At 42.2% G+C, this 17,818-nt stretch overlaps 1 protein-coding gene across 1 annotated transcript in view; it reads left to right on the forward strand.

The window, feature by feature from the left end:
* The window catches only part of tmem107l (transmembrane protein 107 like), a 51,319-nt gene that overhangs the window by 23,016 nt on the left and 10,485 nt on the right, over window positions 1-17,818 (forward strand). The window contains exon 5 of the mRNA XM_060846690.1: window positions 3,325-3,421. Within this exon, the coding sequence (XP_060702673.1) occupies window positions 3,325-3,421 (97 nt within the window). The remainder of the gene's footprint in view (window positions 1-3,324; window positions 3,422-17,818) is intronic.

Consider the following 17,818-nt stretch of genomic DNA (forward strand, 5'->3'; position numbering starts at 1 on the left):
CCGGGTTCAATTCCCAACTCAGGCGACTGACTGTGTGGAATTTGCACGTTCCTCCCACAGTCACAAAGATGTGCAGGTCAGGTGAATGCTAAATTGTCCCTAGTGTTAGGTAAGGGGTAAATGTAGGGGTATGGGTGGGTTGCACTTCGGTGTGTCGGTGTGGACTTGTTGGGTCGAAGGGCCTGTTTCCACACTGTAAGTAATCTAATTATGTGTTTACAGACATCCAGCACCACCACCTCTGTAATGTGGAGATTTTTCAAGATATCACTATTTATTTCCCCAAGTTTTCTAGTTTCCATATCTTTCTCCACAGTAAACACAGATGCAAAATATTCATTTAGTATCTTGCCCCATTCTCAACTGTTGCAATACAATGGAAAAATTTGGAGCAGATTCAGTAGAGAATTTAAATGAGAAATTAGATAAACATTTGAAAGGTAAATGTGATTTTGATGAAAGGCCTAAAAAATAAACCTAATTTTTTAAAAAGTCATAAGACATAGGAGCAGAAGTAGGATCATTCAGACCATTGAGTCTGTTCCACCATTCAATGAGATCATGTCTAATCTGGTAATCGTCAAAACCAATTTCCTGCCTTTTCCCCTTAACCTTCTCTGTACAGTACCTCTCACAGATTCTCTTATTGATGAAAATTCTGTCTATTTCAGCTTTGAACATTCTATTCAGTACAGAATTCCTCAAATTCTTAATCTTCTAAGATAAGATATTTTTTAATCTCTGTTTTAAAAATGCGACTCCAATTCTGCCCTCTGCTCCTAGAGTCTTGCACGAAGCATCTATGTCAAGCACCACTAATATATTACAATCTTGCATGTTTCAATATGGTCACCTTACATTCTTCTGAATTATAATCAGTACAACCCCAACTCACTCACCCATTCCTCATAAGAACTTCCCTCCATATCAGGATAACCTAGTGAAACTTCTCTGAACTGGCGCCAATACTAGTATATTTTCCCTCAGGTAAAGAGACCAAAGCTTGACAGTGTAGTGTTTTTTCTAGTTTCAGCAAAGCACCTTTATGCAGGTAGTTCTGGGATAATATGCTTTTCAGAAGTATGATTTGGCCATAGTGTCGCTGAAGAAATAGGGATGGGTATTTTGGAGAACACTTACCTCCATTGGCAAACACGAAATACCAGTGGGGATTGGTTCACGTACTTCATTCTGCGTATGTGCCGATGTCCACTGTGCACCATGTCCACACCAAAGTCTGTGCGAATGCGCAACATCAGTGCTGGTCTTCATGCCATTCTGCACATGCGTCAATGTCAGCTGCTGACTGAATAGCTGTCTGTGAGAGGTACTGTACAGAGAGCAGCTTTCTTACATTTTTTGAAATGTACTATGTTTACTTTTGTCTCATTAATAAGTATGATTTCAACCTTCATTCAGGCCATGCTAAACTTTATGTTAGACTTCTGGGTAATTTTTGAGTGAATGTGAGTGATATTTTTTGCTGGTCTGTCCAACCCCACTTTTCCTATGGGCCCCATTATTTCTATTAAGCAAGGTTTTGTGGAACGCAGCTCCAGTGTTATGGGGAAACTACCTGTTCTCTATGCCCCTTGAAATAAAGGTCAAGATTCTGTGCTTCCCCATTACCAGTTAAACTTGAATACTAGTTTCTTTTTGTAATTTTGTATATAAAGACCCCCAAATCCCTTGGTGCTGCAGCATTCTGCTGTCTTTCTCAGTTAAAGTATCGGCTTCTCTTGTCTTCCTGCCAAAATGTATAATCTCACATTTCCCATATTATATTCCTTCTGCCAAATTTTTAGACCACCTGACGAACCTGTCTATATTCCTCTGTAGCTTATTTGTATCATCCTTCTCACTTGCTTTCTCATCTCTGTTCATGTCATCTGAAGACCTGATGATAGGACATTCACTTTCTGCATCCAAGTCATTAACATGTAATGCAAATAATTGTGTCCCCAGCACTGATCCTTGTGGCAGTCCACTAGTAACAGTTCACTAAGTTGAAAATGTGCTGTTTATCCTAACTGTTCGTCTTAGTTAGCCAATTCTCTGTGCAAATATCCTGCCCCCAAAACAGTGAGCTCTTATTAAATGGCCTTATGTATGGTATCTTTATCAAATGCCTTTTGGAAATCCAACATATTACACCTATGGTTCTTCTTTATCTATCCTGCTTATTAGCTTCGCAAAGAACTCTTAATAAATTTGTTAGGCATGACTTCCCTCCTTCTTCATGAAGCCATGTTGACTGTGCATCGCCAAATATTGTAATTCTAAATGATCTGCTATTATGTCCTTTCTTATAGAGTCATAGCATCATAACAGCACAGAAACAGACACTTTGGTCCAACCAGACCATGCCAAATATAATCCCAAACTAAACTAGTTCCACATGCCTGCTCCCAGCCCACATCCCTGGGGCGACACATTGGCTCAGTGGTTAGTACTGCTGCCTCACAGTACCAGGGTCCCAGGTTTGATTCCAGCCTTGGGCAACTGTCTGTGTGGAGTTTGTACATTCTCCCCATGTCTGCGTGGGTTTCCTCCAGGTGATCCGGTTTCCTCCCACAGTCCAAAGATGTGCAAGTCAGATGAATTGGCCATGCTAAATTGCCCATAATGTTAGCTGCATTAGTCAGAGGGAAATGGCTCTCGGTGGGTTACTCTTCGGAGGGTCAGTGTGGACTGGTTGGGCTGAAGGGCCTGTTTCCACACTGTAGGGAATCTAATCTAAACCTTTCCTATTCATGTATCCATCCAAATGTCTTTTAAACATTGTAATTGTACGATTCATTTCAAACCACCCTCTATGTCAGAAGAATTGCCTCATGTCTCACCTTAAAATTGTGCTGTCAAGTCTTGAAATTCCCCATTTCGGGGAAAAGACAACTACCACCAACTCTATCTGTATCTCTCATTATTTTATAAACGTCTTTCGGACTCATAATATTTTGCCAATATCAGATATTAAGCTAGCTGGTCCACAGTTACCTGTTTTATTGTCACCTTCCGTTCTGAATTAGGCTGTCATATCGACAGTTTTCCTTTCCTTTAGGACTTTTCCAGAATTCAAGGATTCTTGAAAGATTAATATCACTATATCTCCTATCTCTGTACAACTTCCTTTCATATCCTTGGATACAACCTGTGAAGTACAAAGGTATTTTTAGCTCTGAACTGTATCAAATTAGCTAATACTTTCTTCTAGCAATAGTTGTCTTATTGGACATAATGAATTTGGGTAATGGTATTTTTGGAAAGTCAGGCTGTTACTGTACCTGAGCAGTCTTCGGCTCTTTCCTATTAATTATCTGTCAGCTATTGGAACACATGCCAGTGCCTCAGTAACTCTTCTCTTCTTCCTCTTTGAACAATGGCCGTGCAGTACATACTGGTGGATATTTGCTTTCTGCAGGTAGGTCATATACCATGTACATTGTGTATGCGAACCATTTTCACTAGAAATTTAGCCAGTCTAAATCAGTTACAATACAGTTCGTGGCCTCTATTCCTCATAGCATTCCATTTCTGAAACTTTTTTTCCCAAAACTGTACTCAGCATTTGTGAAAGTACATTGCAAACATTTTAAATAGAAAATTGCAAAAAGTGTGATAAACTTCAACTTTCTGCCACACAGCACGTTCCAGTCATTAGTGTCTCAGCACAATTGCAGTACTGCTGATATCTGTCAATAAGGGATATGCTGATTTATGTTGAGAGTGTGGTGCTGGAAAAGCACAGCAGGATAGGCAGCATCCGAGAAGCAGGAAAATTGACGTTTCGGGCAAAAGCCTTTCATCAGGAATGTCCAAACGGATGCTGCCTGACCTGCTGTTCTTTTCCAGCACCACACTCGTGACTTTAATTTCCAGTATCTGCAGTATTCACTTTCGCCTGCAGTAAATGTGCCTACTCTGTGAAGGGAAAGAGGGTATTTAAATAATGAATAAAGTCCCAAAGGAAAAATGCACTGATACAGGTAGCTAGAGACACCTGAAGGTGGTGTATCACAGATGAAATAATGGATTCCTGGACGGACAACTCTAAAGCCCAAATTGATTGAATTTTTAAGAATGTAACCAAAATGAGTGATGAAGGTAGAGTGGTACATATTGTCGATGTGAACTTTCGCAAAGCCTTTGACAAGATTCTGCCTGGTAGACTGATTCGTAAAGTTAGATCATAGGGGATTCAGAAGCAGCTTGACAGTCACCCTCCAACAGACAAGAGCAGAGAGACATCACTGAGGAACGTGCAGAGAGAAGTTGGCTCATTCACTATATGACGATACTGTCCCTTTAAAAATGTTATTTTTGTTTTTTGGAGAGGTGTTGTAAAAGGAGATGTGCTAAAAAGTCTAGTTTAACAATGGAAGTGGAGTGGCCAGTTCTCATTGTTCAGGTTTTTTCTAGTTTGTGATTCCAGGAGAGTTGCAAGCTTCAGTAAAGAATCCCTCCGACTTCGTTTGAAATTTCTCTCTGGATGTTGGTCCTTCCAGCCTGTAAGAATCTATGTTTGTTCCAATACAGTAAAATCCCATAAATACAAAGATCGATTAAGTTTTGCAATGGTTGTTATCCTAAATTCTTTCTTTTGTTCATGTTTAAATAAATTCTGTTTTGCTTAAAGCTGAGCTGTATGACTAGTTGCATCACATCTGGGGCATTCACATCGCATCTGCCTTTAAATAAAGAAAACGTTAGGGTCTAGTCTATCTTCTTAAAATATTTTGGGGAGGGGTTCTGGCTGAGTCTATAACAACCACAACTGAACAGCAGATCAGGGAAGAACACGTCAAGGAATGGTAACAGGGAGAGAGAGATTGGGAGAGGCTGTTAGAAAATTTGTTGTAGCCTAGAAGCTACCTGTTTGTAAAGATTGCATTGTAATTTAAGTTATCAGTTAGTAAGAAAATACTGACAAAATATTTTGAGAGGGACTGCTATTGTGGTGAAAGTGCTGCTGGTTGGTCTGAATGCGGGCTTAGGTGAATACCTGGCTACAGTTATTCTGTTCATCTATCTTAGTCTAAAGAGGTAGAGATGGCAGTTAGGGCAGTGGTGTGCTTCTCCTGCCAGATGTGGAAGATTAGGGAACAGCAGTTCAACCCACTGAGGAGCATACGGGGCTTTTGGGAAGTGGTCACACCACAGGTTCAGTCAGATGACCATCAAGGAGGCAGACAGGTAGAGGAGGAGTCTCCTGTGGCTATTCCCCTCTCTAACAGGTATACTGTTTTGGATACTATTGGGGTGGGTGGATAACCTGTCAGTTATGCATAACAGCAGCAGCCAGGGCTATGATATCACAACTGGCTCAGCTGTAGACCAAGGTTGGGCAAAGTCCAAGCAAATGATAACGGTAGGACACTCATTAGTTGATGGCACAGGCAGGTGTATCTGTGGCCGCATTCAAGACTCCAGGATGGTATGATACCTCCCCGATGCCAGGGTCATGGACATCACTGAGCTGTCAAATGAAATTCTTAAGTGGGAGGGTGAGCAGCCAGAGATTGTTGTGCACATTAACACCAGCAATATAGATAGAAAGAGGCATTAGGTCCTGCAGAGTGAGTACAGGGAGTTAGAGTACAGGGAGTTATGAAAGAAACTGAAAAGCAGGACCTTGAGGGTAGTAAACGTTTGGTTATTACCAGAGCCACGTGCTGGTGATGCAAGGAATAGAAAGTTGTAACAAATGAATGTTAAGTAGCTGGTGCAAAGGGTGGAGTTTCAGGTTCTTAGTTCATTGGGAGGATGTGGATGAGATCTAAAGGAGTAGTTTGCGTTGGTATTCACCCAGGAGAAGGACAGTGGGATTAGTGTAAAGCATGATAATATGCTAGGGCATTTTGAGATCAAGAAAGAAATGGTGTTGGATCTCTTGAATAGGTCAATAAGTTCCAAGGCCCCATCAGGATCTACCTCCAATTGTTGAGAGAGGCAAGATTATTGACACCTTGACCAAGATCTTTTTATCCTTGCTTGCAATTGGAGAGGTTTTGGAGGACTGGCGAGTTGCTAATGTTGTTCTTCTGTTCAGGAAGGGAAGTTGGGTAATCTAGTAATCTAAACCAGTGTGTCTCTCATTTGTGGTTGAGAAGCTATTGGAGGGAATTCTTAGGAATGGAATTTATGCACAACTGGAAAAGCATGGCCTGACTAGGGGCAATCAGCATGGCTTTGTGTGGGGCAGGTAATGTCTGACCAACGTAATTGAATATTTCAAGGAGATGACAGGTAGAGGAGTGATATCTTACATGGATCTTAGTAAGGCTTTCAACAGGGTCTCTCATGGTAGCCTCCTCCAGAAGGTTAAGATGCGGGATCCATAGTGATTTGGCCACTTACATTCAGAATTGGCTTGCCTAGAGAAGACAGAGGGGCAATAGTGGAAGGGTGTTTGTCTGGCTGCAGGTCTGTGATTAGTGATGTCCTAGACGCATCCGTACTGATGCCTCTGCTATATATAAATCAAAATGCAGATGGGTGTGTTAATAAATTTGCAGGTGACACAAAGATCAGTGGAGTTGTGTATAGTGTGGTCAAAGGGTACAGCACAATTAAAGAACAAAGAAAATGATAGCAAAGGAACAGGCCCTTGGACCCTCCAAGCCTGCGGCGATCCAGATCCTCTGTCTAAACCTGTCGCCTATTTTCTAAGGAGAACTGTGACTAGCAGTGTTCTGCAGGGACTGGTGCTGGATCCACTGTTGTTTGTCATTTATATAAACCATTTGGGTGAGAATTTAGGAGGAAAAATTATTAAGTTAGTTTGTGGATGACACCAAAATCAGTGTTATATATCAGTATTTGTGGGCGGCACGGTGGCACAGTGGTTAGCACTGCTGCCTCACAGCGCCAGCGACCTCAGGCAACTGACCGTGTGGAGTTTGCACATTCTCCCCATGTCTGCGTGGGTTTCCTCCGGGTGCTCCGGTTTCCTCCCACAGTCCAAAGATGTGCGGGTCAGGTGAATTGGCCATGCTAAATTGCCCGTCGTGTTAAGTAAGAGGTAAGTGTAGGGGTATGGGTGGGTTGTGCTTTGGCGGGTCGGTGTGGGCTTGTTGGGCCAAAGGGCCTGTTTCCACACTGTAAGTAATCTAATCTAATCTTATAATTGACAGTATCTAAAATTACAAAGTGATCTTGATTAATTGGGCCAACGGGCTGAGGAGTGGCAGATGGAGCTTAACTTTGACAAATATGAGGTATTGCAGTTTGGTAAAGTGACCAGGACATGACTTTTACAGTTTAATAGTAGAGGTAGTACTGTAGAACAGAGAGACCTAGGGATTCAGGTATATAGTTCTTTGAAAGTTACTTCACAAGAAGACAGGGTGGTTAAGAAGGCATTTAGTATTTAGCCTTAGTTGCTGGGATCATTGAATATAGGAGTTGGAACATCGTGTTGAAGTTGTACAGGACATTGCTGAGGCCACTTGTGAAGTACTATGTATAGTTCTGGTTGCCTGCTATAGAAAGGATATTATTAAATTGGAGAATGTTCAGAAAAGATTTTCCAGGCTGTTGCAGGGAGGGTTTGAGTTATTGGGGGAGAATGGATAGGCTGGGACTTTTCTATTTGGAGCGTACGAGGTTGAGAAGTGACCTAAAAGAGGTTTATAAAATCATGTAGGGCATAAGGTGAATGGTAAAGGTCTTTTCTGGAGGGTGGGGGAGTTCAAAGGGTAGGGGCATCTTCTTAAGATTAGATTCCCTACAGTGTGGAAACAGGCCCTTCAGCCCAACAAGTCCACACCAACGCTCCAAAGAGTAACCCACCCAGACCCATTCCCCATACATACCCCTAACACTATGGGCAATTTAGAATGGCCAATTCACCTGGCCTGCACATCTTTGGATTGTGGGAGGACACTTCCAGACACTGGGAGAATGTGTAAACTCCACACAGACAGTTGCCCAAGGCTGGAATTGACCCTGGGTCCCTGGCGCTGTGAGGCGGCAGTGCTAGCCACTGGGCCACTGGGCCTACCCCAGATGAGAGAGAAAAAATTAATTGGGACCTGAGGGGCCACTTTATCACATAGAGGATGGTTCATATATGGAATGACCTGCCAGAGGAAGTGGTAGATGCTGGTACAGTTACAACATTTGGACAGGTACATGAAGAGGGAAGGTAAAGAGGGATATGAGCCAAAAGCAAGCAAATAGAAATAGTTTAGTTTGGGAAACTTGGTCAGCATTGGTGAATTGCACTGAAGGTTCTGTTTCCATGCTGTATGACTTGAAGACAAAACATTTGAAATTGAATATTACAGGAAATTCTATTGAACTTTACTTTTCTTTGTACAATACAATGTATTCAAGTAATTCAGTAACTTTAGTATTTGTAATATTAATTCCATGCTAGTTCCACAGTGTTTCCAACGCCTCAGTGCAACGTGGCCTTAGACCTACTCTATGGTGCCTCTTGTCAGCAGTTATCTGCAGGACTTCTGACATGCCAGTGCTTGATTGGCATATGATTTGATGGGTTTTCACTGGAAGGTTCAGTGTAGATCCATTGTCTGACAAGATCTGCAATCCCTTGACAGCAGAAATCAGGCAAAACCAAGAAGTGTAGGGAAAATAAAAGAACAAACTGAAGGCAGCATTTATACACAGAGAATTATTGAACAGGCACATGGATATAAATATAGCCAATATTGTATTAGCTAGCAAACGAGAGGTGTAAGCTAGCATTAGCAAAATTGAAGTTCAACATTGACCTAATGAAGGACATGGAATTCAACTATCCAGGTTCGAAAATATTTAGGATAGAGGAAGTAGTAATAATCAAAGACGCAGTTATAGAACTCAAAAATAGAAATGGTGCACAGAATATTTGATTGAATTAAAGAGTTAAAGGGGAGTGTTGATTAAAAGTTGTGGAAGAAATATGACAGGAAAATTTGCAAAATGTCTGATTATTCAAAGATGGATAAAATTACAAGTAACAGCCATGGCAAATTCTCAAAGCAATAACATAAGTGACCTGTTAATCTGTTTTTATGCAGTTAACTGACCTGGAAATGTTGGGAAAGACAATGAGGGCCATCCCTATTATTTGTTGATGTTGCTTTGACCTCTGACCTCTCGACCTGTTCATTGAAAAATGTTGACTTTGTAATCAAACCTGCCTGCAACAAGGATGGTGCTGTTGTCTGGCGTACTGCCTATTGCCTTGCAGAGGATGAGGAAAGTGGGACACCATGACCCACCCACCAACATCAGGTTGTTGTTTCCATGACTATCACTAACCTTATCTCATCTGGATCTCCCCCAGTCACAACCTCACAGCTCATAGTCGCTTACAGCCCCCTTCTACCTTCTTCTTCCCAAAATTCACAAACTGGACTGTCCAAGCAGAAGCAATGTTTCTGATTGGTCCTGCCCCAGGAACTTATTTCTTCCTACCTTGATTTGATTTTTTTCTTGTCCAGTCCCTTCCCACTTCCCACAATTCTTCTGAAGCGTTATATCAATTTCAAAGTTTCCAGTTTCCGAGCACTGGCTACCTCCTTTTTATAGGAAACCCTCTAAATATTTCATTCCCCCCTCCCCCCAAGAGTATGATCTTGAAGCTCACTGCTTCTTCCTTGAGAGACAACCTGAACCATAGAATTGCTATAGCGTGGAAACAGGCTCTTCTGACCAACAAGTCCATACCAACCCCTCCGAAGAGTCACCCATCCAGACCCATTCTCCTCCCCTATTCTCCTACATTTACCCCTGACTAATGCATCAAACCTACACATCTCTGAACATTATGGGCAATTTAGCATGGCCAATTCACCTAACCTGCACATCTTTGGATTGTGGGAGGAGACCAGAGCACCCATGCAAACCAGAGGAAGCCATGCAAACACAGGGAGAAGGTGCAAACTCCACACGGACAGGCACTCGAGGCTGGAATTGAACCTGGGTCCCTGGTGCTGTGAGGTAGCAATGCTAGCCACTGTGCTGCCCCAGAACATTAGCCAAGTTCCTGATCAACAATCTAGTGATAATACAACTAGGCTCCTGCCCCTTTCTCATTCACCAACCACTTGCACTGTCTGCCTGAGTTTGTCCTCACTTTCAACAATTTCTCCTTTAACTTCTCTCACATTTTGTTCAGATCAACAATCCTACTATATTTATCCATATGGACCCCACTTATGACTCTCTCTTTGTAAGGTACTTGGGTAACTCCTTGTTTGAGTTCTACTCAGGTCCCTCCCCAGATCTCTTTCTCTGGTACATTGATGACATCCTAAATTTGCAGAGTGCTGCTTCCTCTCTCATTTGGAATTGGAAAAATTTATAAATTTTACTTCCTATTTCCATCATTTCCTCACCTTCACATAATCTATCTCTGACTCCTCCCTTTCCCTTCCTCAACAGCTCTGTTTCCATTTCCGGGGATCTGTTCAAACTTACTGACTGCCACAGTCCTCATAGTCTGCATTCTTTAAGAACTCAGTCCCGTTCTCCCAGTTCCTCTATCTCCGTCACATCTGTTTTGGTGATGCCACCTTCCACAGGTTGTGGCCTCAGAAATATCCATCTTTTTCCTGAACTGAGGATTCCTTGCTACCATGATCGACAGGCCCCTTAGCTGATCCATTTCTCACACTTCTGACCTCATGCTTTCTCTTCCCTTCCACGCGACAACAATGAAATGCTTCCCTTGTCCTCACTTTCCACTCCATGAGCCTTCCCATCCAAAGGATATTTAAGCCACTATTTTGACCATCTCTGGTGAGATGCCAAGATGAGACACATATTTCACAGCATTCCATAGGGATCATTACTTTGGGACACCCTGGTCCACTCCTCTCCATTCCTAATACCACCTTGCTCCCCCATGGCACCTACCCATGCATTCAAGCAGAAGGTACAACACCTGCCCATTTGCCTCCTCCATCACTCACTTTCCAAGGCCCAAAACACATTGTCCAGGTGAAGTAGCGATTTACCTGCAATTCATTCAATCTATCCTACAGTATCCACCGTTCACAATGTGGTCTCCTCTGCATTGGGGAGCCAAACACAGACTGGGCAACTGCTTTGTGCAACACTTCTGTGTAAAAATGACCCCTAGCTTCCAGTTGCCTGCACTTCAACATACCATATGCCAACATTTCAGTTTCAGCCTGTTGTAATACTCCAATGAAATGCAAGCTGGAGGAATAACACCTCATCATTATCTCCTTGGGCACTTTACAGTCTTCAAGACTAAACATCAAGTGCAAAACCTATGCCCACACCTCCACTTCCTCACCTCCTTCCAAGGCCCCAAAGGATCCTTCCAAATCCTACAGAAATTTACCTGCACTTCCACCAATGTCATCTATTGTATCATTATACCCCATGTGGTCTCCTCCATATTGGGGAGACTGGTCACTAGCTTGTGGATCATTTTAGGGAACATCTCTGGGACACCCGCACCAACAAACCCCACTGCGCTGTGGCTGAACACTTCAACTCCCCCTCCCACTCCAACACGGACATGCAGGTCCTGGGCCTCTTCCATCGACAAACCCTAACCACCTGACACGTGGAGGTAGAATGCCCCATCTTCCGCCTTGGGACCCTGCAACCACATAGGATTAATATGGATTTCACCAGTTTCCTCAGTTCCCCTCCCCCACATTATCCTCTTCCCAACCTCAAACTTGGCACTGTCGTCTTGACCTTTCCGTCGCCTTTCCCATCTATCTGCTCCAGTCTCCTCTTTGACCTATCACCTTCTCCCTCACCTTCATCTACCTTCTCAGCTACCTTCCCACCAGCCCCATCCCCTCCCATTTATCTCTCAGCACCCCCGGCCCACAAGCTTCATACCTGATGAAGGGCATACACCGACGTGTCAATTCACCTGCTCTTCAGATGCTGCCTGACCGGCCGTGCTTTTCCAGCACCACACTGTCGAGTCATACAATATGGACCAAGTTAACTTCGGCCAAGCGTATCCAAGCAGATCATGTTTCCAAACTAAACTAGTCCTATTTTCCTGCATTTGGCCCATATCCTTCAGAACCTTTCCTAATCGTGTCCCTGTTGAAATGTCTTTTAAATGTTGTAACTGTGCCTGCATTTACAATTTCTTGGGCTGTTCATTCCATATGCACACCACCCTCTGTGTGAAGAAGTTGCCCCTTGGGTCACTTTAAAATCTTTCCGACTCACCTTAAAGCTATGCTCTCTAGTTTTGAACTTGCCTACTATAAGAATAAGAACTTTGCTATTCAACTTATCTAGCCCCTGATGATTTTATAAACCTCTGTAACTCCACCTCTCAGCCTTCTACGCTCCAGGGAAAATAGATCCCAGCCTATCCAGCTTCTTCCTATATCTTAAAACACCCCAGTCCCGGCTACATATAGAATCCCTACAGTGCAAATAGTGACCATGTGGCCTATCAACTCTGCACGAGCCCTATGAAGAGCATTTCACCCAGACCCATTCCCCCTGTAAGCCCATACCTAGCTTGCGCCTCTGTGGTCAATACAGGGCAATTTAGCATGGCAAATCCACCTAACCTGCATGTGTTTGGACTGTGGGAAGAAACTGGAGCACCCAGCAGAAACCCACACAGATTTGGAGAGAACTTACAAACTCCACAAAGATAGTCACCCAAAGCTGGAATCAAACCTGGGACCATGGCACTGAGAAGCAGAAGTGCTAACCACTGAGCCACCATCCTGCCCATCCATATAAATCTTTTCTGCACCCTCTCTAACTTAACAATGTCATTCCTAAAACAGGGCAATAGAACTGTACACAGTCCCATCAACATCCTATATAGCTACAACATCCCACCTCCTATACTCAATGCTCTGAACAATAAAGGCACACATACAAAATGCCTTCTTCATCGCCCTGTCTTACTGTGATGCCACTTTAAAGGAACTATGTACCTGAACCCCTAGGTTTCTCTGTTAGACAATACTCCCCAGAGCCCTACCATTAACTGTGTATGTCCTTCCCTTAATTTTTCTTACCAAAATGCAACACTTCGCAGTTATCTAAATTAAAACTCTATCTGCCACTCCTTGACCCTCAGCAAAGAGCTTGGGCAACCATTACTATCTTGAAATGCCTGACCCACAGATAGATTGTGGGCTCCAATTTTTTGATCTTTATCAAATTCAGAATATTTATTTGCATACATTAAAGTCATTTCATTTGCTTGGTGGCATCAGTTGTGAAAGCTTTAAAAGATCAAGAATGTTTGAAAGATTTATTGGTCTGTCGTGAATGGAGGTTTTTAACAAAAAAAGTTTTTATAAGATAGTGAAGTTATAAAATATTCCTTTTTTTGAAGCATTTGATTACATATACAACTGTCATAGGATTTGATGATATATAGTGAATGAATGGGCATGGAATTGAAGGGGTGTTATACTGAGGTAAGGAGGAAGTTCGAACTTTCTTTTCAAAAGACATGGACAGTGCATTTATGATATCTCTGTTGTGCCCTGAATCATGACTTTTTAAAAACTGGCCTGAAACTATAAAAGTTGTGCATAAATACACACAGTTCCAATTGCTGCAGTTTAATTGGCCAGGTCAGGGTGTCACCTCATGACCGGCACTACTCCACACTTTTGAAATGCCTTGGTGAAATTCATAAAGCCTGGGAATGCTGTTGAGAATCCTACAATGGGTCTTGGCCACCTTTTTAAAGGGGTCTCAAGTCAATTAAACTCTGAACTCAGTTCCCCCCAACCCCCCACCTTTTCTTTTTCTTCTTCCTGATTCCCAGTATCAATAATACTTTAGCGAGGTTTGTATCTGTTTTTCTTTAATGCAGTTACTCAAAACTTAGCATCTTGGCCAGGTCAGATGGTTTTGAACTCCACATGTAACTATATTTTTAACTTGAGGCCTTTTTTGTAAAGGTCCATCATAACAGGCTAGTGGGCAAATTTGAAGCATATGGCATTATGGCTACGTACTGCCATGTCTCAAAAATTGCTTGACAAACAAGAAACAAGAATGGAAGTAAACAAATGGCGGACAGTTATTCATGATACATGTAAATGATCTCAATGAGGGAACCAAATGCAAGATTTTCAGTACTGCTGATGATACAAAACTAGGTGGGTCTATGAATTGTGAGAATTCTAGGTGTCTTCAAGGTATTTTAGGCCAGTTGAACAAACACATGGCAGATGAAATATAATATGGCTAAATGTGAAGTCCATTGTGAAAAATAGAAAGGCAGAGTGTGATTTAAATGATAATAAGTTAGGAAATGTGGATGTACAAAGGGATCTGGGTATTCTTGTACACCAGTCAATGAAAATAGTCTGGTAGGTACAAGAATCAATTAAAAAGACAAATGATATGTTGGCCTTCATTGCAGAGGACTCAAGTTCATAAATGTAGGGATGTCTTACTGTAAGGCTTGAGTATTGTGTGCAGTTTTGCTCTCCCTACCTAAGAAAAGATATACTTGCCTAGAGTGAACGTTCACTAGGCTGATACTGGGATTGGCAGGACTTTGCAATAAAGATATTGATTGGACTAGACAGTACAGTGAGGTGAGAGGGATCTGATTGAAACATAAAATTCTAACAGGGCTAGATTAACTAGATGCAGGGAGGATGTTCCCCTTGGTAAGGAGAGTCTAGAATAAGGGAATTAGTCTCATGATACAGGGTAGACCATTTAAGACTGAGATTGTGAATTTCTACTACAAAAGGCTAGGGAGGCCAATCACTGAATATGTTTTAAGAAAAAGATAAATTGTTTGATTTTGAAGACATCAAGGGATTTGAGGAGAAAGCAGAAATTACTCTGAGTTGTTTTGTGACATTTGTTAGTCCTAATTTCCAGAATACCGTTTCTACTTCAAGATCTTCTAAGACCAAATCTTTCTTCATCACTTTTGTCATCTGACTGAATTTGTTAAGACTTGCTTTTGTGTCGTGTAAGTTTATCCCTCCTCCTTCAGTCTTGGAATTTTCAAAACTTAAAAAGATAGTGTTGCCTTCACAACCAGAAGGTAATGCATTTAAAGAGCTAAAAAGGCATTTAACTGCTTTTCTTCACACCATCACGTGAATTATAGATTCGAAAGTCTGAGGTTGTAGGGATAAAGTGTGAAAAGGATAGGGCAGAATGTGCAGCAGTATCATTACAACAACCATTTGGCAGAGTTTTCTTTGAAGGATAGGATATGAGGAATGATTATCATTCAGGAGAATGAAGATGCATTTGTGCAATAATGTCTCCACACATTTAGGAAGTGGATTAGAATGAAAGTAAGACTGTTCTGTGTCTGCCTGTCTTGGTTCTGTCTGCTACAGTCTCTGTATTAATTTTTTTCCTGAGTTGTGCTTCAGCTGTTGCAGCACATTGCAGTGCTTGCATCTGTCTTTCCTTTTTTGTCTTTGAGAAATGGGAGTGTTGGACCTACTGGTATATCTTTAGCTTCTGCAGGTATCAATGATTCATTTTCATTTAATTTCTGTCCTATATTAATTGTCTGCAAGATGGATATATGGCAATAAATATAATTGGAATCATTACCAGTTCAGAGATAAAAATCAAAAATGAATACATATCGCACTCACCTAAGCTGCTGTAGGCTCACCACCAGTCTAAAAGTCCAATCATGATAAATCTAGAAGCAGCTAGTCAGGAGTACCCATATAGATAGACACATTAACCTGCAGGGCACAAGCTCAAAATAGACCCAGGTATTGACACAGAACCATTCATAATAATGCCTCTTCTTTCATTCACACAGAATATGGTTTGATGGCAGAATTATCAGCAGCTTTCCTCTCCAGATCAAAAACTACAAAGACAAACTAAGTGGATAAAGAACTGGTTGAGCAACAGGAGACAGAGAAGGGAGTTTCTCAAAATGGAGAAAAGGAGTGGTGTTCCACAGGGATCAGTATCGGGGCCACTGTTGTTCTAGAAGAGGGCATTGTTGGTATGATCAGCAAGTTTGCACATGACACAAAGACTGTTGGAATAGCAGAAAGCATAAGGGACTGTCAAAGAATGCAGGAGAATATAGATGGACTGGAGGGCTGGGCGGAGAAGTGGTAGATGGAGTTCAATCCAGGCAAATATGAGGTGATACATTTTGGGAAGTCTAATTCTAAAGTGAATTATATAGTACACAGAAGAGCCTTGGGAAAAGTTGATGGGCAGAGAGATCTGGGAGTTCAGGTCCATTGTACCCTGATGGTTGCTGCTTAGGTGGATAGAAGGATATTAAGTATCAGAGCTGCAGGTCATGTTAAAATTGTACAAGACATTGATTGGGCCGCATTTAGAATACTGTGTACAGTTCTGGTCGCCACATTACCAAAAGGATATGAACGCTTTGGACAGTGTGCAGAGAAGGCTTACGAGGATGTTGCCTGGTATGGAAGGTGCCAGCTATGAAGAAAGGTTGAGTAGGTTAGGATTGTTTTCATTAGAAAAAAGGAGATTGAGGGGGGACCTGATTGAGGTCTACAAAATTATAAAGGGTATAGACAGGGTGGGTAGAGATGAGCTTTTTCCCAGGGTGAGGGATTCAATAATTAATGGGCGGCATGGTGGTACAGTGGTTAGCACTGCTGCCTCACAAGTCCAGAGACCTGGATTCAATTACCGCCTCAGGCGACTGACTGTGTGGAGTTTGCATGTTCTCCCTGTGTCTGCATGAGTTTCCTCCGGGTGCTCCGGTTTCCTCCCACAGTCCAAAAATGTGCAGGTTAGGTGAATTGGCCATGCTAAATTGCCCGTAGTGTTAGGTGTAGGGGAATAGGTCTGGGTGTCGGTGTGGACTTGTTGGGCTGAAGGGCCTGTTCCCACACTGTAAGTAATCTAAAAAAATATAATAATGAGATGTCACACATTCAAGGTGCAAGGTGAAATGTTTAAGGAGGATGCACATGGCAAGTACTTTATACAGAGGGTGGTAAGTGCCTAGAGCGTGTTGCCAGCAGAGGTAGTAGAGGCAGGCATGGTAGATTCATTTAAGATGTGTTTGGTCAGATGCATGAGTCGCTGGGGAGCAGAGGGATACAGATGCTTAGTAATTGGGCGACAGGTTTAGACAGTGGATTTGGATTGGCTCAGGCTTGGAGGGTCGAAGGACCTGTTCCTGGGCTGTAAATTTTCTCTGTTCTTTGTACAACACAGCAGAGAAAACTAGAAGGGCTGAATAGCCTACTCCTAGTTCTACGTCCTTTGTAACACACACTGATCTTCCTTTCTCCATCCCTGTACTCTTCTGCCCACATACAGAGCTGAATTTAGTCACTGTTCCAGAAGGATTCAGATTTTTTTTTGTTAAAGCAAACCCTTCTCTGAAGTAACCAACACTCATCTGTCTCTATTTTGAAATTGAAATTCCAATAAAGGATAGTATGTTATAAATTATACACTCTTCACCACGCTGAGCTTGCTCCCATGCCCAACAGTCATGCTTAATGTTATCAACATTTTGGCACAAAATAAAGTTTGCACTCTGAGAGGGAGTGCAGTGTTTCAGATTATACAGTAAACTGAGGTCCCATCTGCTCCTAAAAGTCCTTTGGCATGATTTGATGGAACAGCAAGGGAGATCTGGTCATCTGGCTAATATTTAGCCTTCAATCAATTTCATTAGCTGTTAACCACTTTGAGGTACTGAAGTTATGAAAAACACTTTTTATATCGAAATATTTCTTATATTGTACCAGATCACACCTGACACATTGCTGGGTATGCCTAAGCACATGGATCTTGATCTAGGTGAACTAACACACATCAATCACAGCATTGAGGACACCCAACGCGAAAGCCTACCCAAATAATCAGCACTGTG

The sequence above is a fragment of the Hemiscyllium ocellatum genome, chromosome 29 (genome assembly GCF_020745735.1).
Source record: "Hemiscyllium ocellatum isolate sHemOce1 chromosome 29, sHemOce1.pat.X.cur, whole genome shotgun sequence".
NCBI classification, from domain to species: Eukaryota; Metazoa; Chordata; class Chondrichthyes; order Orectolobiformes; family Hemiscylliidae; genus Hemiscyllium; species Hemiscyllium ocellatum.